At 38.9% G+C, this 18,649-nt stretch overlaps 1 protein-coding gene and 1 long non-coding RNA gene across 2 annotated transcripts in view; one reads left to right on the forward strand and one right to left on the reverse strand.

Moving 5' to 3' along the window:
* Positions 1–3,736, forward strand: part of LOC135113204 (protein DDI1 homolog 2-like) — a 123,891-nt gene extending 120,155 nt beyond the window's left edge. The window contains exon 10 of the mRNA XM_064028345.1: positions 3,059–3,736. Coding sequence (XP_063884415.1) covers positions 3,059–3,063 — 5 coding nt within the window. The 3' untranslated portion in view covers positions 3,064–3,736. The remainder of the gene's footprint in view (positions 1–3,058) is intronic.
* Positions 1–8,094, reverse strand: part of LOC135113205 (uncharacterized) — a 36,055-nt gene extending 27,961 nt beyond the window's left edge. Inside the window, exons 1-2 of the long non-coding RNA XR_010274751.1 lie at positions 4,681–8,094; positions 3,413–3,525 (exon numbers count right to left, since the gene is read on the reverse strand). This is a non-coding gene — a long non-coding RNA (uncharacterized LOC135113205). The remainder of the gene's footprint in view (positions 1–3,412; positions 3,526–4,680) is intronic.
* Positions 8,095–18,649: the final 10,555 nt, after the last annotated feature.

The following is an 18,649-nucleotide window of genomic DNA, read 5'->3' on the forward strand; positions in this document are numbered from 1 at the left end:
ATAGAAAAGTCCTCAATATGATAGTGTGAGATATCATATATTTTTCTTACGCCTCCATCCTAGTTATCAGTTTCAAATATGGTGTTTCATTGCTTCATGCTTTCAAAAACTAGTTTTCTGTCTTATCACTATCATAAGGTATGTTACATACAAATTAATTAATTCCCTAAATTAACAATTTCTTATACAAATATTTAATATTAAGTGATTTTGAAAAGGTTTGAACCGAATAATCACAGTACGGTGGTGACAAGTGAGAAAGACCATGTAAGTGATATGAAAAATTGTACAGCTGTCAAAGAACTTCTGTGAACAGTGAATAATGTTGAAAGCAATGTGTTTGCCATAACTCTGGTAGAGAAAAGATTGAAGCCAGGTCTCTTTTTTTTTTATTATACTCAATCAAAACATACTAGATTGACTCTTGATACTCTAGCAGTAAGGCCTCAGAGCTCATATAGCACAAACTATGGGTAAGGCCAAAGCTTCACACATCATGTGCCAGCCCCATTCTTTTGCTTAAGGTCATCAGTGAAAGATTTAAGTTAATTGGACTTACTATTGAGGGCACTGAATCATACTTTTACAGTATGATTACAAAAGATGAAAATGGCTCAGAGAAACAAGGTAAAGGGGATGTACATCTAAAACTGACCAAAGCTGACCTGTGTTGTACAATTATTATCATTATTATTGGGAGTCTGAAAATTATGAAGTTTGAAAGACTTACCAAAGTGACCTTGATTAAAAAAAGGCTAACCCATCCAACATACCTCCATAGACCTTGTCCTACCAAGAATGACTAATAAGCTAAGGTTAGACTTGTGCATGGAAGACAGTGAGTTCACTGGATGAATCAGTCTGGAACAGGAGCACAGACATTATCTTGAGAGCCACCTTCCTTTGGAAGTGCACTTGGATGCAAATGTCTAGCCAATATCACAATAAATTATTGATCAGTTATAAAATCCAGATACTTGAATGAAATGTTAGAAAATGAGAAAGAACATTGGTTGAGCAATATTGGAACACCTCTGCTGCTCCTTTTTATTTGTTAGGATATGTCACAGCTCTTGTGATCCCTTGCCATTGGTGGATTCTAAATACTGCAAATCTGAGATACAAATCTAATATCATATCCTTTTACTTAATCATAATGTAAGTTCATCCCAACTTTGAGCTTAATATAATGTATTCATAAAAATATTGAAAAGTAGTTATCAAGTGTAATGAAAGGAAAAAATTTTTAGAGGGAAGATGAAAACAAAGATTGATATCAACTCCAATGAATACCAAGTCACCATTAAACAAATATAAAATTAATTGTATCACAGTCTTATAATGCCAGTCATGCTTTTAGTCTTAATTTTTTGTCATGTAATCTTCATTGTGGTGGCTTTGATAACCTTTATCTTAATATATACACCAAATGCTTCCAAGTGATCATGAGCCTGTCTCTAGCACAGTACTCAATACTTCATGACACAGCAATAAGTGTTAGCTTACATTACTCAATGATGTATTACTGCCACAATTCCCAAACTTCATTCAGTCTGTTAGTTCAATTAGTTCTTAAATATCAAAGTTAAGAAGATAATTTTCTGAAGCTATAATGAGATATTTCCTAATTCCATGTAGAATTTGAGAAAAAAAAAAAAAACTAAATGAAAATACTCACTTTCACTTAATCTTCAGTATTATTTTTAATGTTATATCAGCTTATTATCACTATTTTTTTTTTTTTTTTCAGTATTTTATTTTCTTAACTAACAACTGCCATCTGAGGATGTTTCCACAGACAGTTCATGGTTGGACTTGGTGCAGTTTAGCCTGACAGCTTAACTGTGCTTCAAAATACCACAATTTGCATTAATGGAATAAGACAGTTCTATGTTATGTCTGAGCACTTCACCATCATCCTTGAAAAATGTATCAAATTGAAAATTACAAATTCATTGAGTCATGATGCCACAACACAGATCTTATGGCATCAGCTTTAAGAGAGTGCTGCCTCTTCCGTCCACAAACTGTTGTGAGCCAGGATCAAACTTGCAACCTTTCATCCTTAGGCTGAGCACTGTATCATAGAGCCATCTAGCTCCTGTGCTTAGTTATGAATCATTAAAGCCACATGTATTCTGTGTTATTAAAGTTTATGTATGCCACTATAACTAAACTGGGTTGACTGCACTGTGTATTATTCGTTATCAAGGCAAATTCTTTATCAAAGTTGTTTTTCAACACTATTATTTATTCATTTTAATACTAATCTCTTGTTGTGTGAAACACAAAGTAAACTTATTAAGGATATTTACTTATATAAAACTATAAATTATCCCTTTTTCCTTTTTAACACACACAAACACAACATTTAGAAAAATACTGAGGCAGAATTAGGATGAGCAAAGAATATTAATTAGTTCAACTGTCATTAGATCACAATAGATATGGAAACAAGGGAACATAAACCTACCTCAAAACTTGTGTACTATAATTAGTCAAACACACATACAAATTTTAGTGGATTTGACCAGTTGCTTTTGTTTCTGCATTATATAATTCATAATTTAAAGATGAGCCATATCTATTTGTATTACAATTATTATCATTATTATTTATCTGTCTGTCTCTTTGATGCCTTGCTTCACCTGGGAGTGTTCCTCTAAGGTGGTAATCATGGCAGAAAAGCCTCTACTCTCACTAGGCAGACATTTCCTTCTTGTTCAAGTTCTTGTTCTCTACTAACACCTCTTTTACACACGTACTTGTTCACATACTTGTTCACCCCATCCACCAAATAGCCTCTCATTATTATTATTCTTATTGCTATTATTATTATTATTATTATTATTATTATTATTATTATTATTAGTTATTGTTATTAATATTACTAGTAATAAGTGTTTGCCTCATTAAGATTAGGGATACTTGCATTAAGGTAAGTTGAATCATTGGAGCATACATTCTATCATGAGTAACACTATATGAGTTACATGAACAAATGCTGTAATCTATGTACACATTTTATTCCCATGGTGTGTTATCTTTCTTGTTAAAGGGTGATTAAAGATTCCCCTGAGGGAAGTAGCAATGACCAGACAGTTCTGCAAGTTATCAGAAAGGATGTGTCAGAGAGGACTACCCCTTTCACCAAGAAACTCACAACCTTTCTGCCACAACCCAAGTACTGCACCACAGACCTGCCCAGCCCCAATTGCTTTCTCATCAGAAAAGTGCATGCTTAGCCTGTCTAGAAACTCCTGATTCTGCAGTAACCAATAACACCTTAGTAGTGAATGTATTTTATTTTTCTAACTGAGGGTGGCTGCCTTACATTGAGAGACTAGCAGCTGAAATACCATGGGATTGCTAATGTGAAATTTGGATGGAGAGAAGATGAAGACTGACTGACCTTATATTTGTTGGCTAAGGGGAAGAAGCAAGTTATAGATCCTGTGTTCTCTGTGGTGAAAACAGGTGCTTCTACTGCTATGTATATTCTTGTTACTGTATCACTGCCCAGATCTGTGAAATGAAATGAGATTTATATTATATTATTTTTTTTCTTTTATTATGTGATGATCAATGTAAGATTTAAGCTTTATCATTACAGTCATGCATCACTAGTTATGTATAGCCATTTTAACTCTATAATTTTTGTGCATATAAATTATGTACAAATCATATGGATTTTTATCAATGCAAAGAAAAGGCATAAAAATAAATAATATTTATATTATTTTCTTTGATTCTTACAACCTGTCTTGAGTTTGCAAGTAGTCTGGAAGCCAGCAACAAACTAAAAGAAAAAATGATTGCCATTTCCCAATATATTTATAGAAAAGAGTTCCAATGACACTGACTGCCCTATGACAGATACGTCTTAAATCTCTTTCTTGAAACAGGCAGTTCCAAGTTATAGGAAGCTGGAACTGGACAATTCCACAATTTACCAGTGAAAGGCACTTTATCTTCACTTCCCTCACAGATAAAAGGAAGTAAACAAAGTTAGATTTTGAAACTGAAAATATCGATGAAATACTTTAATGAGATATTCACAGAAGACCTAAAAATTATCTCTCTATATATCTAATGCTTCAGTCCCTCCAGGAGCATCTTCCAAGAAGGGTGGGCCACAGAAGAACCTTCACCTAACCCTACCCAAACATTTCCTTGTTTCTACAGCTGGCACATTCATCCTAAAAAGTAGTATCCCAAACATTCCTTTGTTCCTACAGCTTGCACATTCATCCCAAAAATATCTTAAAATCACACACATCCATTTCTCTCCTCTCAAACACAAGGGGGAAGGCAAGTATCAAGCAGCTGTGGTAGTCAGAAGGCAGGTAGTTGTGGCTTTCCATGAACCCTGATGCTCCTCCACAGTACTGTATCCATTTTACAAGCACAGTGCATGCTCTCTTTCTTAACTCTGCTGCTGAGAGATGAGACTTGTCACTACCATAACTAGCACATTGTTTCGTAGGTCTGGCACACCATGGTCATCAACTGCCCCCACTCCCTCTTCAGACACTCACTGTGGCCTACAGGGCTGAGTAGATGAACAGTGGGGTGTCCACATGGGCATCTAGCAGAATGGGCAACATGGGTCTGCTTCCTACATCATGTCTGGGCAGAGAAAGAGACCAGGGCATCTAAGGAAGCTGTGGCATCACTTACCTCTTTGTTCTACTTCTTGTGGCCATGTCATGGTGTTGGTTGTATTTACTCTCTCCCCTTCCATAATTTTTCTTCATCTCTGCTTGTCTCTCCTTTGCTTCACTACCCTACCTATTCCTTACACTTCTCAGCCTGTTTCCATTAAAATTACAAATAACATTACAATAGAAGAACATTGCTACATTCTTTCTTTAGTCTGATCCCTCATGTGAAATCTGAATAGGAGAATAATATGGAGGTGGAGCAAGATTTTTGAGTAAAAATGAATGTAACTTTTATTAAAAATGCAATTCACTGCTTTTTTTTTTTTATGTAGGAAGGACACTGGCCAAGGGCAACAAAAATCCAATAAAAAAATGCCCACTGAAATGCCAGTCCCATAAAAGGATCAAAGCAGTAGTCAAAAATTGATGAATAAGTGTCTTGAAACCTCCCTCTTGAAGGAATTCAAGTCATAGTTAGGTGGAAATGCAGAAGCAGGCAGGGAGTTCCAGAGTTTACCAGAGAGAGGGATGAATGATTGAGAATATTGGTTAGCTCTTGCGTTAGAGAGGTGGACAGAATAGGGGTGAGAGAAAGAAGAAAGTCTTGTGCAGCAAGGCCACGGGAGGAGGGGAGGCATGCAGTTAGCAAGATCAGAAGAGCAAATAGCATGAAAATAGTGGTAGAAGACAGCTAGAGATGCAACATTGCAGCGGTGAGAGAGAAGCTGAAGACAGTCAGTTAGAGGAGAGGAGTTGATGAGATGAAAAGCTTTTGATTCCACCCTGTCTAGAAGAGTAGTATGAGTGGAAGCCCCCCAGACATGTGAACCATACTCCATACATGGACGGATAAGGCCCTTGTACAGAGTTAGCAGCTGGGGTGGTGAGAAAAACTGGCGGAGACGTCTCAGAACGCCTAACTTCATAGAAGTTGTTTTAGCTAAAGATGAGATGTGAAGTTTCCAGTTCAGATTATAAGTAAAGGACAGACCAAGGATGTTCAGTGTAGAAGGGGGGGGACAGTTGAGTGTCATTGAAGAAGAGGGGATGGTTGTCTGGAAGGTTGTGTCGAGTTGATAGATGGAGGAATTGAGTTTTTGAGGCATTGAACAATACCAAGTTTGCTCTGCCCCAATCAGAAATTTTAGAAAGATCAGAAGTCAAGCATTTTGTGGCTTCCCTGCGTGAAATGTTTACCTCCTGAAGGGTTGGACGTCTATGAAAAGACATGTAAAAGTGCTGGGTGGTATCATCAGCGTAGGAGTGGATAGGACAAGAAGTTTGGTTAAGAAGATCATTAATGAATAATAAGAAGAGAGTGGGTAGCAGGACAGAACCCTGAGGAATACCACTGTTAATAGATTTAGGAGAAGAACAGTGACCATCTACCACAGCAACAATAGAACAGTCAGAAAGGAAACTTGAGATGAAGTTACAGAGAGAAGGATAGAAGCCGTAGGAGGGTAGTTTTGGAAATCAAAGCTTTGTGCCAGACTCTATCAAAAGCTTTTGATATGTCCAAGGCAACAGCAAAAGTTTCATCAAAATCTCTAAAAGAGGATGACCAAGACTCAGTAAGGAAAGCCAGAAGATCACCAGTAGAGCGGCCTTGACGGAACCCATACTGGCGATCGATAAATGTTTAAGAATTTTCCTGTTGAGGATAGATTCAAAAACTTTAGATAGGCAGGAAATTAAAGCAATAGGACGGTACTTTGAGGGATTAGAATGGTCACCCTTTTTAAGAACAGGTTGAATGTAGGCAAACTACCAGCAAGAAGGAAAGGTAGACGTTGACAGACAGAGCTGAAAGAGTTTGACTAGGCAAGGTGCAAGGACGGAGGCACAGTTTCGGAGAACAATAGGAGGGACCCCATCAGGTCCATAAGCCTTCCGAGGGTTTAGGCCAGCAAGGGCATGGAAAACATCATTGCAAAGAATTTTAATAGGTAGCATGAAGCAGTCATAGGATAGAGGAGAGGGAGGAACAAGCCCAGAATCGTTGTTAAATAATAGTTCACCAGTTATATCCTCTGCTCTTCTCTGTTGTAATCTCCCATTTTTTTGTCTAGTTATATCCTCTGCTCTTCCCTGTTGTAATCTCCCATTTTTTTGTCTTTCTGTGATATATGCAGGACACCAAAATATAAAGTGTGTTAGATTTTCACTTTTAGCTTCACATACACTATTCTGTTTTCTCAACTGTAAATCTTTTCTATCATTTAGTTTTAAGGTGTTTGCTCTACATTTAAAAAGCATTTATGATGCTTGATCATTCATACATCAGTAAAACCTCCATAAACCAAATCTGAATAAGTTGGATATTGGATAACCTGAAACCCTTATCAACCTCTTCAGCCAGTCTGCTCAACTCCATTCCATCCCCAAACACACTAGAGCCACCAGCCAACATCTTTAACTCAGACTCTGAGGCCATATTAACAAAGATTCTCAGAGTTTACCTCAGCCTTAAACTTGTCTAAGCATGTTTAAAGTTGTGTTGAGATCAACTCTTTAGTCCCTGTATGGAATGGTGAAAAATCAAAGCAATAAAATCTTATGTTTCTTAATTTTGATTTAATAGTGCAATTTTTTTTATTTTTTATTAAATAACAAAAATGATAATTTATCATTGATTTTGTAAGGATATGACCCCATAAGTTTGTGGGTTTTAATAAGTAAATTAGATCCCACACAAGGCACATGTATTTTGTCTTAGTATTTATGTCCTTGAGCCAGTCCCACTCCTACTCAGCAGCACCTCCTTTCTTGTCCTCTTTCTTTAGTATAAAAGGAGAGGATGACCCCTAAGGACAAAAAGGCCAACAGAGGAAAACCAGCTGGACTGATCGCAAGACTTTCATCCAGTCAGTATTAAGAGGAAAGATGTAGCCTAAAGGGCTTCACTCATTCAGTGGCACAAAAAAGTTGCACAAGCCTCAATTACTAAGAAGGTAAATGAGACACACCAACAACAGGGCACATGAAAGTTCAAGATCATCATTGCTGGAGAGCTGCATTTCCCATTGGCTAAATAACACTAATCATTACTTTAATTGCTAGCGTTAGTGCATCACTCCTTCCTGTAGGGTTCTCAAAGGCATCTCCAACTGAATCTGTCACAAATAACACTCCTGCAGATCTAGTCTATATATGCCCAACAGTTCAGAGTCACTCAGGTCATCGAGAACATCCTTATGGGCTTGATAATTCTTGAGGTGGGGAGCTCGGGCTCAATAAGCTATAATGTTACAGGTGTAGGAGATTGTAGGCTACACAGTGGCTGGCGAGTTGGTTATTATTAGCTGGTACCTACGTACATCTCACCAATTTCAACATGAAGCCACTGATGGTGATATTCTAGAGACGTTTCCCACCATTATTGCTGATTATGCTGCAAATGTATGCAATGAAGTAATTGTTTTGAAACATTTTCAAAACTATAGTGGAAATGTTTCTTAGTTGCCAACTACTATAATTAGTTTAGAATCAGGTTATGGAGTCTTGTGGCTGTGATTACCAGATTAATTGACAAGAGTATAAAAAATCAATCTGCAAAAAGTGGTGGCAATATTGTAGAGTCCTTTTCAACCATTGTTATTGGTTGTTTTAGTTCCATTCTTTCACAGACACATTTGAATAGTGATTGAGGGGTTACAGGGGAGGTGGCATTTCCCCCCACTCTGTTACCTTTTATTCAAATGTGTCTGTGAAAGAATGGGACTAAAACAACCAATAACAATGGTTGAAAAGGACTCTACAATATTGCCACCACTTTTTGCAGACTGATTTTTTATACTCTTGTCAATTAATCTGGTAATCACAACCACAAGACTCCATAACCTGATTCTGAACTAATTATAGTAGTTGGCAACTAAGAAACATTTCCACTATAGTTTTGAAAATGTTTCAAAACAATTACTTCATTGCATACATTTGCAGCATATCTAGAACTCCTTGATCTTGTGAATCAAGTTGAGGTGAGGAGGTTTCCCAGAGTTGTTCCCAGAGACAGGCAAAATCCACTCACATGCCTCTCAGAGGAGAAGCTCTAACCTGCCTGTACACTCCTGCTTCTAGAGATTAGAGAATATGCAGTCTCAACTACAAATAAAAAAATTATAAATAAATAATTATATGTGTGTGTGTGTGTGTGTGTGTGTGTGCACTGTTCAATGTAGACTGTTTAGGCAGGAAAACTAAAGCACTGATTAGCTGATTGCTTTGGCAGGCATATGAGACACTTCAGAGCTGCTAACCTGTGTGACAAGTAGTGTTGGTGTTGGATTTTCCTAACACCATGTCATGTCTCCTTCCCTGAGTTTAAAAATATACTTGCAAAGTTAGTAAGAGGAGATACAAAGTTAAGCCACATCCAGACCTGTCTTAAATTTAAGATCTAGACTCAGCACGACTTGGGAAGTTAAGCACAACTTTAAGCATAAGAGTTGGTCTGAGTCAAACCTCAGTAGTTAAGAGTCTTTGTTAATACAGCCCCTGAATGACAAGAAAAAGCACATTAGTAGTACAGTGCATAATGTTATGTTAGCTATTATGTGACCAACGTGTTGTATACACTTAAGTGAGCTTTTAAATGAGCACTAAGTGTGTAGTTGCGTAATGTTAAGTGAACTCTTAAGTGACCAGTTAGTGCATTGTGTATAGTGTGTAATAACAAAATATGCTGTAAATATCCATCTTGGGGCTTATAATGTGCTTATAATGTGCTATCAAATATGCTGTAAATAACAATAAATATGTATGTTTATATACACAGAAACTGACCAAAAACGTGTATTGTCAGATAAACTGAACTTCTGGATAAACCGTCGGCCACCTCATCCCATATAGTTCAGTTTATGGAGGTTTTACCGTATACACTTCATCTTCTCCTCCAATCTCCTTCCTCTATTCTTTATATATTATCGTGCTTGATTTCTCATTTGTTTCCATTCTCCAACCGATTATATCCATTTCTTGCATTTGGTTTTTAATGCTTTCCTTCATCTATTTCTTATATGCTTCCTCCCAGCTTAATCTCCTCAGCTCATTTACCAACCCTTTCATCCACCCTTGTCTGCTATCCTTTTTACCAAGTCATTTCCCTTCACCATTAGGTACCCTAAGTAATTGAACTATCCCTCCCTGATTCTTGTTCTCATGCTAGAAGCTTCCACTTCCCCCTTCAAGGTTGCTACAGGTCCATAGTTTGGTACCCCCAAGATTTGCTTTCAATTCTTAGCAATTTACCAATTTCTGTTTTTGTTTCTGTTAATTCTATACAAAATAGATGGTAATGCTATGCTTTTCCAGTGTTTTCCCAATTAGGACTTCAAAACAATTTCTCACTATCACATTACATGTCATGTTGGTTTATTAATAGCTCTTTTTTTTTATACTGTTGTATAAAGGCAAAGTCAGTTGATATTACAAGCAAGGGATTTTTCATCTTAAAGGACTTTCAATGCAGTACTTTAGAGTAAATATATTATTTTCAGTCCTACTTGTGTTTTTTTCTCCAACCTTTTTAATATATGTTCTTCTAAATTCCTCTATATTATTGCCCATTGTAAGGGGAGAAACGACCGAGACGGGTGATGGTAAAGCATCCAGCTGTTTTTCCAGATCCCAGAATTATCTGAGCCGAGTAAGGGGTGATCCACAAAGGGGTGATGGGACAGAAAGACTGGGAAGTGGTGTGGAAGTTTAATCACAATACTTTCTTCGCACACTACACGCAGGATACCAAAGACACGAATAATACACATTCACGCAAGGACACTGCCACTGAGGCTTCTCAACACCCTTCCCTGTTCCATCACTGTGACATGGGAAAAGCACTAACACACATGCACACAACCTGTCACTAGGGATGAATGAGGAGAAGGTGAAGGCACTTCGTTGCAATGGAAACCGAGTTGATAGCCAAGGGAGAACAGGTGTGCCTAGTCTTTGCACCAAATCTGTTCTACTGGAGCTGGATTTACAGGGTCTGCAAATAACCTTGGAAAGAGTCTACAAGAAGCCTACACACACACACACACACACACACACACACACACACACACACACACACACAATGAAACTAGGCAGAGCTTCAAAACCTTGAGACATGTTTAGCTGTTCAAAGCATCCACGCACTCTGAAACACCTGGTGACTCGAAGCTTCAGGACAGGTGCCAGTAAACTGACCTTCTCCCACACTCCCAGATGGTGGAAGGGGAAAGTGTACCAGGTTCCCCTGCCCCTCCTTGGCTTGTTTAGGTAGGAATGGTGTTTCATCCCTTACACCCATGTTAGTCAATGCAACTGGTCTCCTTTTTGGTATCATAATTATGCATGACTTCCAGTCAACTACCACCTGTCCTAATTCTAGTGTTCTTTTCAGTCTATGTATAAATAAATCCTTTAACACTATACTTTTTCTTTACTCCTTGTACAAGAACATCTCAATTTTTATATTGTCAGTCTTCACAGCTCACTTATTCTGAATTTTGTTACTCTTTCCTCTGTGATGTTTTCCTCTAGCTGTATAAATTCTTCTGTCACCCTCCTTGCCTCCCACATCACTTCCACTGCACAAGCCAGAAGGTATTCCTTTTTAGTTCCTTCCAGTTCTTCAGCTCTTGTCCAACTGTCTTTTTTCATTCTCTCATATTCCCTTACATATTCTTCTCTCCTTACATTTCAGATTTCCCCAATATCAAAGTTTCTTATTCTCTGATAGTACAACAATGTCATCTGCAAACAAACATGTTATTACAGTCCATCTGACTTCATTATCTTTCAGCCTTGTACCAACATATCCTTCATAAGGAGGTGGCAGTAGACACCTGCCAAACAATAATCATTCCCAGTGAGCTCTCAAGCACTGGACCAGTCTTAAGATTGCATTAGGCGGGTGCTGTGAACTTATTGTTGAACTACCTGAGATCTCACTGAATGTTTTCCTTTTTGTCTCAAAACACAAAGGGACAGTCACAGCCTGCCCTCTTAAAGATAAATCTCTTCCTTCACACTCTGCTGCTCTCTTAAAGACAAATCTCTTCCTTCACATAACTTTACATGCACTTAATATATGCACACCCTTTACTCAAAATTCAAAATTTAGTATGGTAACTCCTACACTTAACTCATTGAACATCCATCACTTCACAACCTTATATCTGATCACCAGTATGGGTTCCATTTAGGCTGCTCTGCTGGTAATCTTATTGTTTTCCTAACTGAGTCTTGGTCATCCTCTTTTAGGGATTTTAGTGAAACTTGTGCTGTTGCCTTAGACATATCAAAAGCTTTTGAGAGTGTCTACTACAAAGCTTTGATTTCCAACCTACCCTCCTATAGCTTCTATTTTTCTCTCTGTAACTTCATCTCAAGTTTCTTTTTTGACTGTTCTATTGCTGCTGTGGTAGATGGTCACTGTTTTTCTCCTAAATAGGGTAGTAGCAGTGTTCTATTCTTTAACTAGCCAAAAACTTCTTCATTAATAGAAAATGTCAAAATCTTTCAAGATCTAACTCCCCTCATGATTTCTGGGACCTAGCCAAAAACATCTCCAATAGCTTTACTTCTTCATCTTTTTCTCTTTTATTTCAGCCTGATGATACCACTGCCATCTCATCTATTTCTTAAAATGAACTCTTTGCTCAAACTTTTCTTAAAAACTACTTTGGATGATTGATGCCTTGTTCCTCACTTTCCTTCACCCTCTGACTACTTCATGCTACCAGTACTGATGTTTTCCATGCCCTCGGTGGCCTTAACTCTCAGAAAGTTTAAGGACCTGATGGGGTCCTTCCTATTGTTCTCCAAAACCATGCTTTCATGGTTGTGCCTTGCCTAGTCAAACTCTTCAAATTCTATCAACATCTATCTTTCCTTCTTGCTGGAAGTTTGCCTACATTCGACCTGTTCCTAAAAAGGGTGACCATTCTAATCTCTCAAACTATCGTCCTATTGCTTTAATTTCCTGCCTCTCTAAAGTTTTTGAATCTAGCCTCAACAGGAAGATTCTTAAACATCTATCACTTCATAACCTTATTTCTGATTTCCAGTATGGGTTCTATCCAGGCCACTACTGAGGATCTTCTGGCTTTTCTTACTGAGTCTTGGTCTTCCTCTTCTAGAGATTTTGGTGAAACTTTTGTTGTTGCCTTAGACATATCAAAAGCTTTTGATAGAGTCTGGCACAAAGCTTTGATTTCCAAATAACCCTCCTACGGCTTCTATCCCTTTCTCTGTAACTTCATCTCAAGAATCCTTTCTGACCATTCTGTTGCCACTGTGGTGGATGGTTACTTTTCTTCTCCTATGTTTATTAACAGTGGTATTCCTCAGGTTTCTGTTCTGTCATCCACCATAGCTGGGCATGCTAATGAAAAAAAAATTATCATGGTAACCAATAAATCAATAACAATAATCTTATTGGTGATAACCAATAATCAATGACTGACAATAAAATTATCATCTGATAAATGATAACCGATAAATTGATAAATGCAAAATTCTGATGCTAGCAATAACAATATTGATATTTTAAACCAAAAAAAAAACTGATAAACCCAAATCTTTATTTTTATCTTTATCTTAGAAAACATAGAAAAATCTGGGAAAACTTCAAATTCAACATTTATCCTGTCTCTTCTCTAATGAAAAGTACTACATAAATAAATAGCACATTTGATTTTAAAGTTAAAAACTTCATCATTCTCATGTACCAAAAACTAAAATGATCAATTATCGCTAGTTTGGAACAAAGAGTATTGGCGATACCAGTGAATCAATAACATGGGAAAAATAATTATCGGGTAACTGATAACACCCACCTATGTCACCCACTCCCTTCCTGTTATTCATCAATGATCTAAACCAAATTTCTTGTGTTATCTACTTCTATGCTGATACCTCCCTACACTTTTCCACATTTTTTTGTCAACATCCAACCCTTTCAGGAAGTAAACAGTTCACACAAGGAAGCCACAGAACCCCTGACTTCTAATCTCTATAAAATTTCTGATTGGGTTAGAGCTAATTTAGTATTGTTCAATGCCACAAAAACTCATTTCCTCCATCAATCAACTTAACACAATCTTCCAAACAACTATCCCCTCTTCTTCAACAACACTCAACTGTTCCCCTCTTCTATACTGAACATCCTTCAGTCTCTCCTTTACTCATAATCTAAACTGGAAACTTCACATCTCATCTCAAGCTAAAACATCTATGAAGTTAGGCATTCTGAGTTGTCTCTGCCAGCTTTTCTCACTCCCCCAGCTGCTAACTCTGTACAGGGGCCTTATCTGTCCATGTATGGAGTATGCTTCACGTGTATGGGAGGTTCCACTCATACTGCTCTTTTAGACAAGGTGGAATCAAAAAATTTTTGTCTTATCAACTCCTTTTCTTTAACTGACTGTCTTCATCTCTTTCTATGTTATACTGCTATTTTCATAGTAACTGCTCTTCTGATCTTGCTAGCTGCATGCCTTCCCTTCTCCCTTTGCCTCACTGCACAAGACTTTCATTCTCTCACCCCTATTCTGTCCACCTCTCTAATTCAAGAGTTAACCAGAATTTCCAATCATTCATCTCTTCCTCTGGTAAACTCTGGAATTCTCTGCCTGTTTCTGTATGGTTTCCTATGACTTGAACTTTATCAAGAGGGAGGTTTCAAGACACTTACCCTTTAATTTTTTATGACCACTTTTGAACCTGTTTGGGGACTGCCACCTCAGTGGGCCTTTTATTCTCTTTTGAATTTTGTTGCCCTTGGCTGATGCCCCTCCTATGAAAAAAAAATAAATAAATAAAAATAAATAAACAAATAAATAAATAAATAAATAAATAAATAAAGGAACCCAACCAGATAACCCCCCACCTGCTCAGAAACTGCACCTCACAGCTCACCGTGCTGCTCATCCACCTTTACAAGGGTTGTCTGGATGCTCCAACGTGGGCAGTTCTCTGGAAGCAGGCCAGAGTGGTGGCCATGCATAAGAAAGGTAACAGGACAGATCTCAGCAAATACAGGCCAATTTCCTTCCTGTCTTTGGTGGGGGAGATCCTTGAGACTTTCATTACAAGGACAGTCACTGCCTTCCTTGATGCCCACCATCTCCCCAGCTTGCATTTCAGGTTCAGGGAGGGAAAATAGATTGTGGATCTGCTGCTCCTCCACTCTGCAGAGTGGCACAAGGCCATCAGCAGCAGAAGAGAGGTGTTTGTCATCACCCTGGATATCACTGGCACCTTTGACAAGGTGTGACACAGTGGTTTAATGACCAAGCTGAGGGGCCTTGGTGTGTGTGGTAGGCTGCTGCTTCTCTTGGAGGACTACCTTCATGGCAGATCCCTCCACAATGTGGTTAGCAGCCACATGTCCTCCCAGCACCCTGTCAACGCCAGTGTGCCATAGAGGAGTGTTCTCAGACCCCTCCTGTGGAATGTTTACATTCTACAACTGATACCCAAGAGCTGTGCATTTGCTGATGACTGCACAATCATTTTCTCCTGTGACAGGAAGGGCTGGCTGGTAACAATTTATAATACCAGCTTGCCCCTAAACAACATAACCTGCTGGAGCAGACATTGGCAAGTAACTCTCACCTCTGAGAAAACCCAGCTCCTGCACATCCCCAGAGGTTGAGAAGGTGCAGACTCCCAAATCGCAGCCATCTTCCTTGACAGCAGGAGGCTACAGCAGTCTATCTCCCTCCTTGGGGTGGAGATAGATGCTGACCTAAGCTTCACCAGCCACATGAAGAAAGTTGTCAGGACTGCAGTGTGGAAGATGAGCTGCATTCAACATGTGGGGGGAATAACTGAAGCCCAGGGCATCTTGTCCCTCTAGAGGGCCCAGGTCTGCCCTGTAATGGAGTACACACTACTCACCTGGCCCTCCTTCCCACCATCCTACCTGGTCTGGCTCAACAGAGTTCAGACCAAAATACTGAGGATGGTGCAGCTTCGGGCTGGACATCACTAGCTCAGCTTACAGTCCCTACAACAGCAGTGGGATGTGGCAGGTCTGTGTGTCATGCATAAGCAGGAAACATATGCCACACCTGGCACCACTACACTTGCCGCCCCTGCCTACACCAAACCATGCCACTTGTGCTATACCACCTAGAGGGACCACCACCTCACAGTGGCTATACCATTTGCCTGGATGAAGAGTAACCTTCGCTCCTTTCTGCCATGATAAAGTCACTTGAGGAACTGGTTGGTGCAGATTACACCATTCCATCATATCACACACCTCCAGGAGTTCAAGAGGAGTGTAAATGTGTGGCTGAGAGATAGCAGCTTATAGTGTACACCATCGAAGTGTAATATATGTATATATGTATATGTATGTGTCAATCAAGATAGTCAAACTACTTCTGTAATTTGCCACTGGTCTATGTACTCACACCCTGTACTGTTAAAAAGAAAATGTCCTCAGGTCAGAATGCTCTCCTGGTATCATCCCTAACTGTCTTAACAACTGTCCCCTAACTTTTCTTCATTAACTTCTGCAAAATTCACAGCCTTAGATCTAATTTTCAGTCTGTGGAACACCATCTCTTCTCTACCAAACCTCACCTTCTTTTCCTCACTTAAACACAGGTGTCTGAGGCAACTGACAGTAGCCCCTTCTGTGTTCCCTCCTACTTTCTCTATCCTCATTTTCAATCCAAAGCTAGATGTTGTATCTATGTGCACAATGACTTAACCTACTCTTGTGCTCACACTCTTGAATCTTCCGAATTTTCCACCATCTGGCTATGACTACAGAGTCACTCTCAAACTAAATTTATCTGTGCTGTATACCTCTCACCTAACTCCTCCAACTATAAGAAATTCCTTGATTACTTAACTTTCAAAGTGGAACACATTCTGACTCTCTTCCCTTTTATGGAGATCTCCATTCTTACAGAATTCAATGTTCACCACTAGCTTTGGCTTTCCTCTCCCTTCACTGACCATCCTGGTGAACTAGTCTTTAATTTTGTTATCCTCCATGACCTAGAGCAACTGGTGCAACACCTTATGCATATTCCTGATCTTGGAGGTACACTCAACATTCTTGATCTTTTCCTAACCTCTAATCTTTACTCTTATGCTGTGACCTTATCTCGTCTGTTGGGCTCCTCCAATCACAACTTCCTATCTGTATCTTGTTCTATTGCTCCAACCCTTCCTCAGGATCCCCCAAAGTGGAGGTGCCTCTGGCATTTTGCCTCTGCTAATTGAGGGACCTGAGGAGGTATTGTTCTGATTTTCCTTGGGATGACTACTGCTGAGTTATGCTGAGTGCATAACAGAGGTGATAGTGTCTGGCTTGGGGGTGTACATTCCTCACTCTTTCTCTTTACCTAAACTTTTCAAACTTTGGTTTAACATGGCTTGTTCTTGTGCAATATATGATAGAAAGGTGGCCCACAAAAGGTATTTGAGTCTTCCATTGTCAGAATCTCATACACTTTATATTTCTACCCAGAATCATGTCAAGTATGTTCTCCAACTAGCCAAAAACTCCTTCATTGATAGAAAATTTCAAAATCTTTCAAGATGTAACTTCCCTTGAAGTTTCTGGCACCTAGTCAAAAACATCTTCAGTAACTTTGCTTCTTTATCTTTCCCTCCTTTATTTCAACCTGATGGCAACACTGCCATCTCATCTATTTCTAAGGCTGAACTCTTTGCTCAGACCTTTGGTAAAAACTCTACCTTGGATGATTCAGGGCTTGTTCCTCACTTTCCTCCACCCTCTGACTACTTCATGCTACCTATTAAGATCCTTTGCAGTGAGCTTTTCCATGCCCTTGCTGGCCTTGCTTGAAAGGCTTATGGAGCCAATGGGATCCATCCTATTGTTCCCCGAAACTGTGCCTTCATGTTTGTACCTTGCCTAGTCCAACTCTGTCTATCAACATCTACCTTTCCTTCTTGCTATGAAGTTTGCCTACATTTAGCCTGTTCCTAAAGAGGGTGACCATTCTAATTCCTCAAACTGCTGTCTATTGCTTTAAAATTTTCCTGCCTCTCTAAAGTTCTTGAATCTATCCTTAACAGGAAGATTCTTAAATATCTGTCATTTCACAACCTTCCATCAGATCGCCGGTATGGGTTCTGTTGAGGCTGCTCTACTGGTGATCTTTTGGCTTTCTTTACTGAGTCTTGGTCATCCTCTTTTAGGGATTCTGGTGAAAGTTTTGCTGTTGCCTTAAGACATATAAAAAGCTTTTGATAGAGTCTAGCACAAAGCCTTGATTTTCAAACTACCCTCCTTTGGGTTCTATCCTTTTCTCAGTAACCTCATTTCAAGTTTCCTTTCTGACCATTTTATTGCTACTGTGGTAGAGGATCACTGTTTTTCTAAATCTATTAAGTGGTGTTCCTTAGGGTTCTGTTCTGTCACACACTTTCTTCCTATTATTCATCAATGATCTTCTAAACCAAACTTCTTGTCCTATCCACTCCCACATTGATGATACCACCCTGCACTTTTCCACATCTTTTCATAGATGTCCAACTCTTCAGAAAGTAAACAGTTCACACAGAGAAGCCACAGAATGCATGATTTCTGGTCTCTCTAAAATTTCTGATTGGGGCAGAGCAAACTTAGTATTGTTCAATGCCTCAAAAACTCATTTCTTCCAATTATCAACCTGACACAACCTTCCAGATCCCCTCTGCTTCCATGACACTCAACTGTCTCCATCTTCTACACTGAACATACTTGGTTTGTCCTTTACTTATAATCTAAACTGAAAACTTCACATTTCCTGTCTAGCTAAAACAGCTTCTATGAAGTTAGGTACTCTGTGTTGTCTCCACCAGTTTTTCTCACCCCACAGTTGCTAACTCTGCACAGGGGCCTTATCCATCCATGCATGGAGTATGCTTCATATGTATTAGGAATTTCCACTCATACCACTCTTCTAGACAGGATGGAATCAAAAATTTTCATCTTATCAATTCCTCTTCTCTAACTGTCT

The sequence above is a fragment of the Scylla paramamosain genome, chromosome 25 (assembly GCF_035594125.1).
Source record: "Scylla paramamosain isolate STU-SP2022 chromosome 25, ASM3559412v1, whole genome shotgun sequence".
Classification (NCBI taxonomy): domain Eukaryota; kingdom Metazoa; phylum Arthropoda; class Malacostraca; order Decapoda; family Portunidae; genus Scylla; species Scylla paramamosain.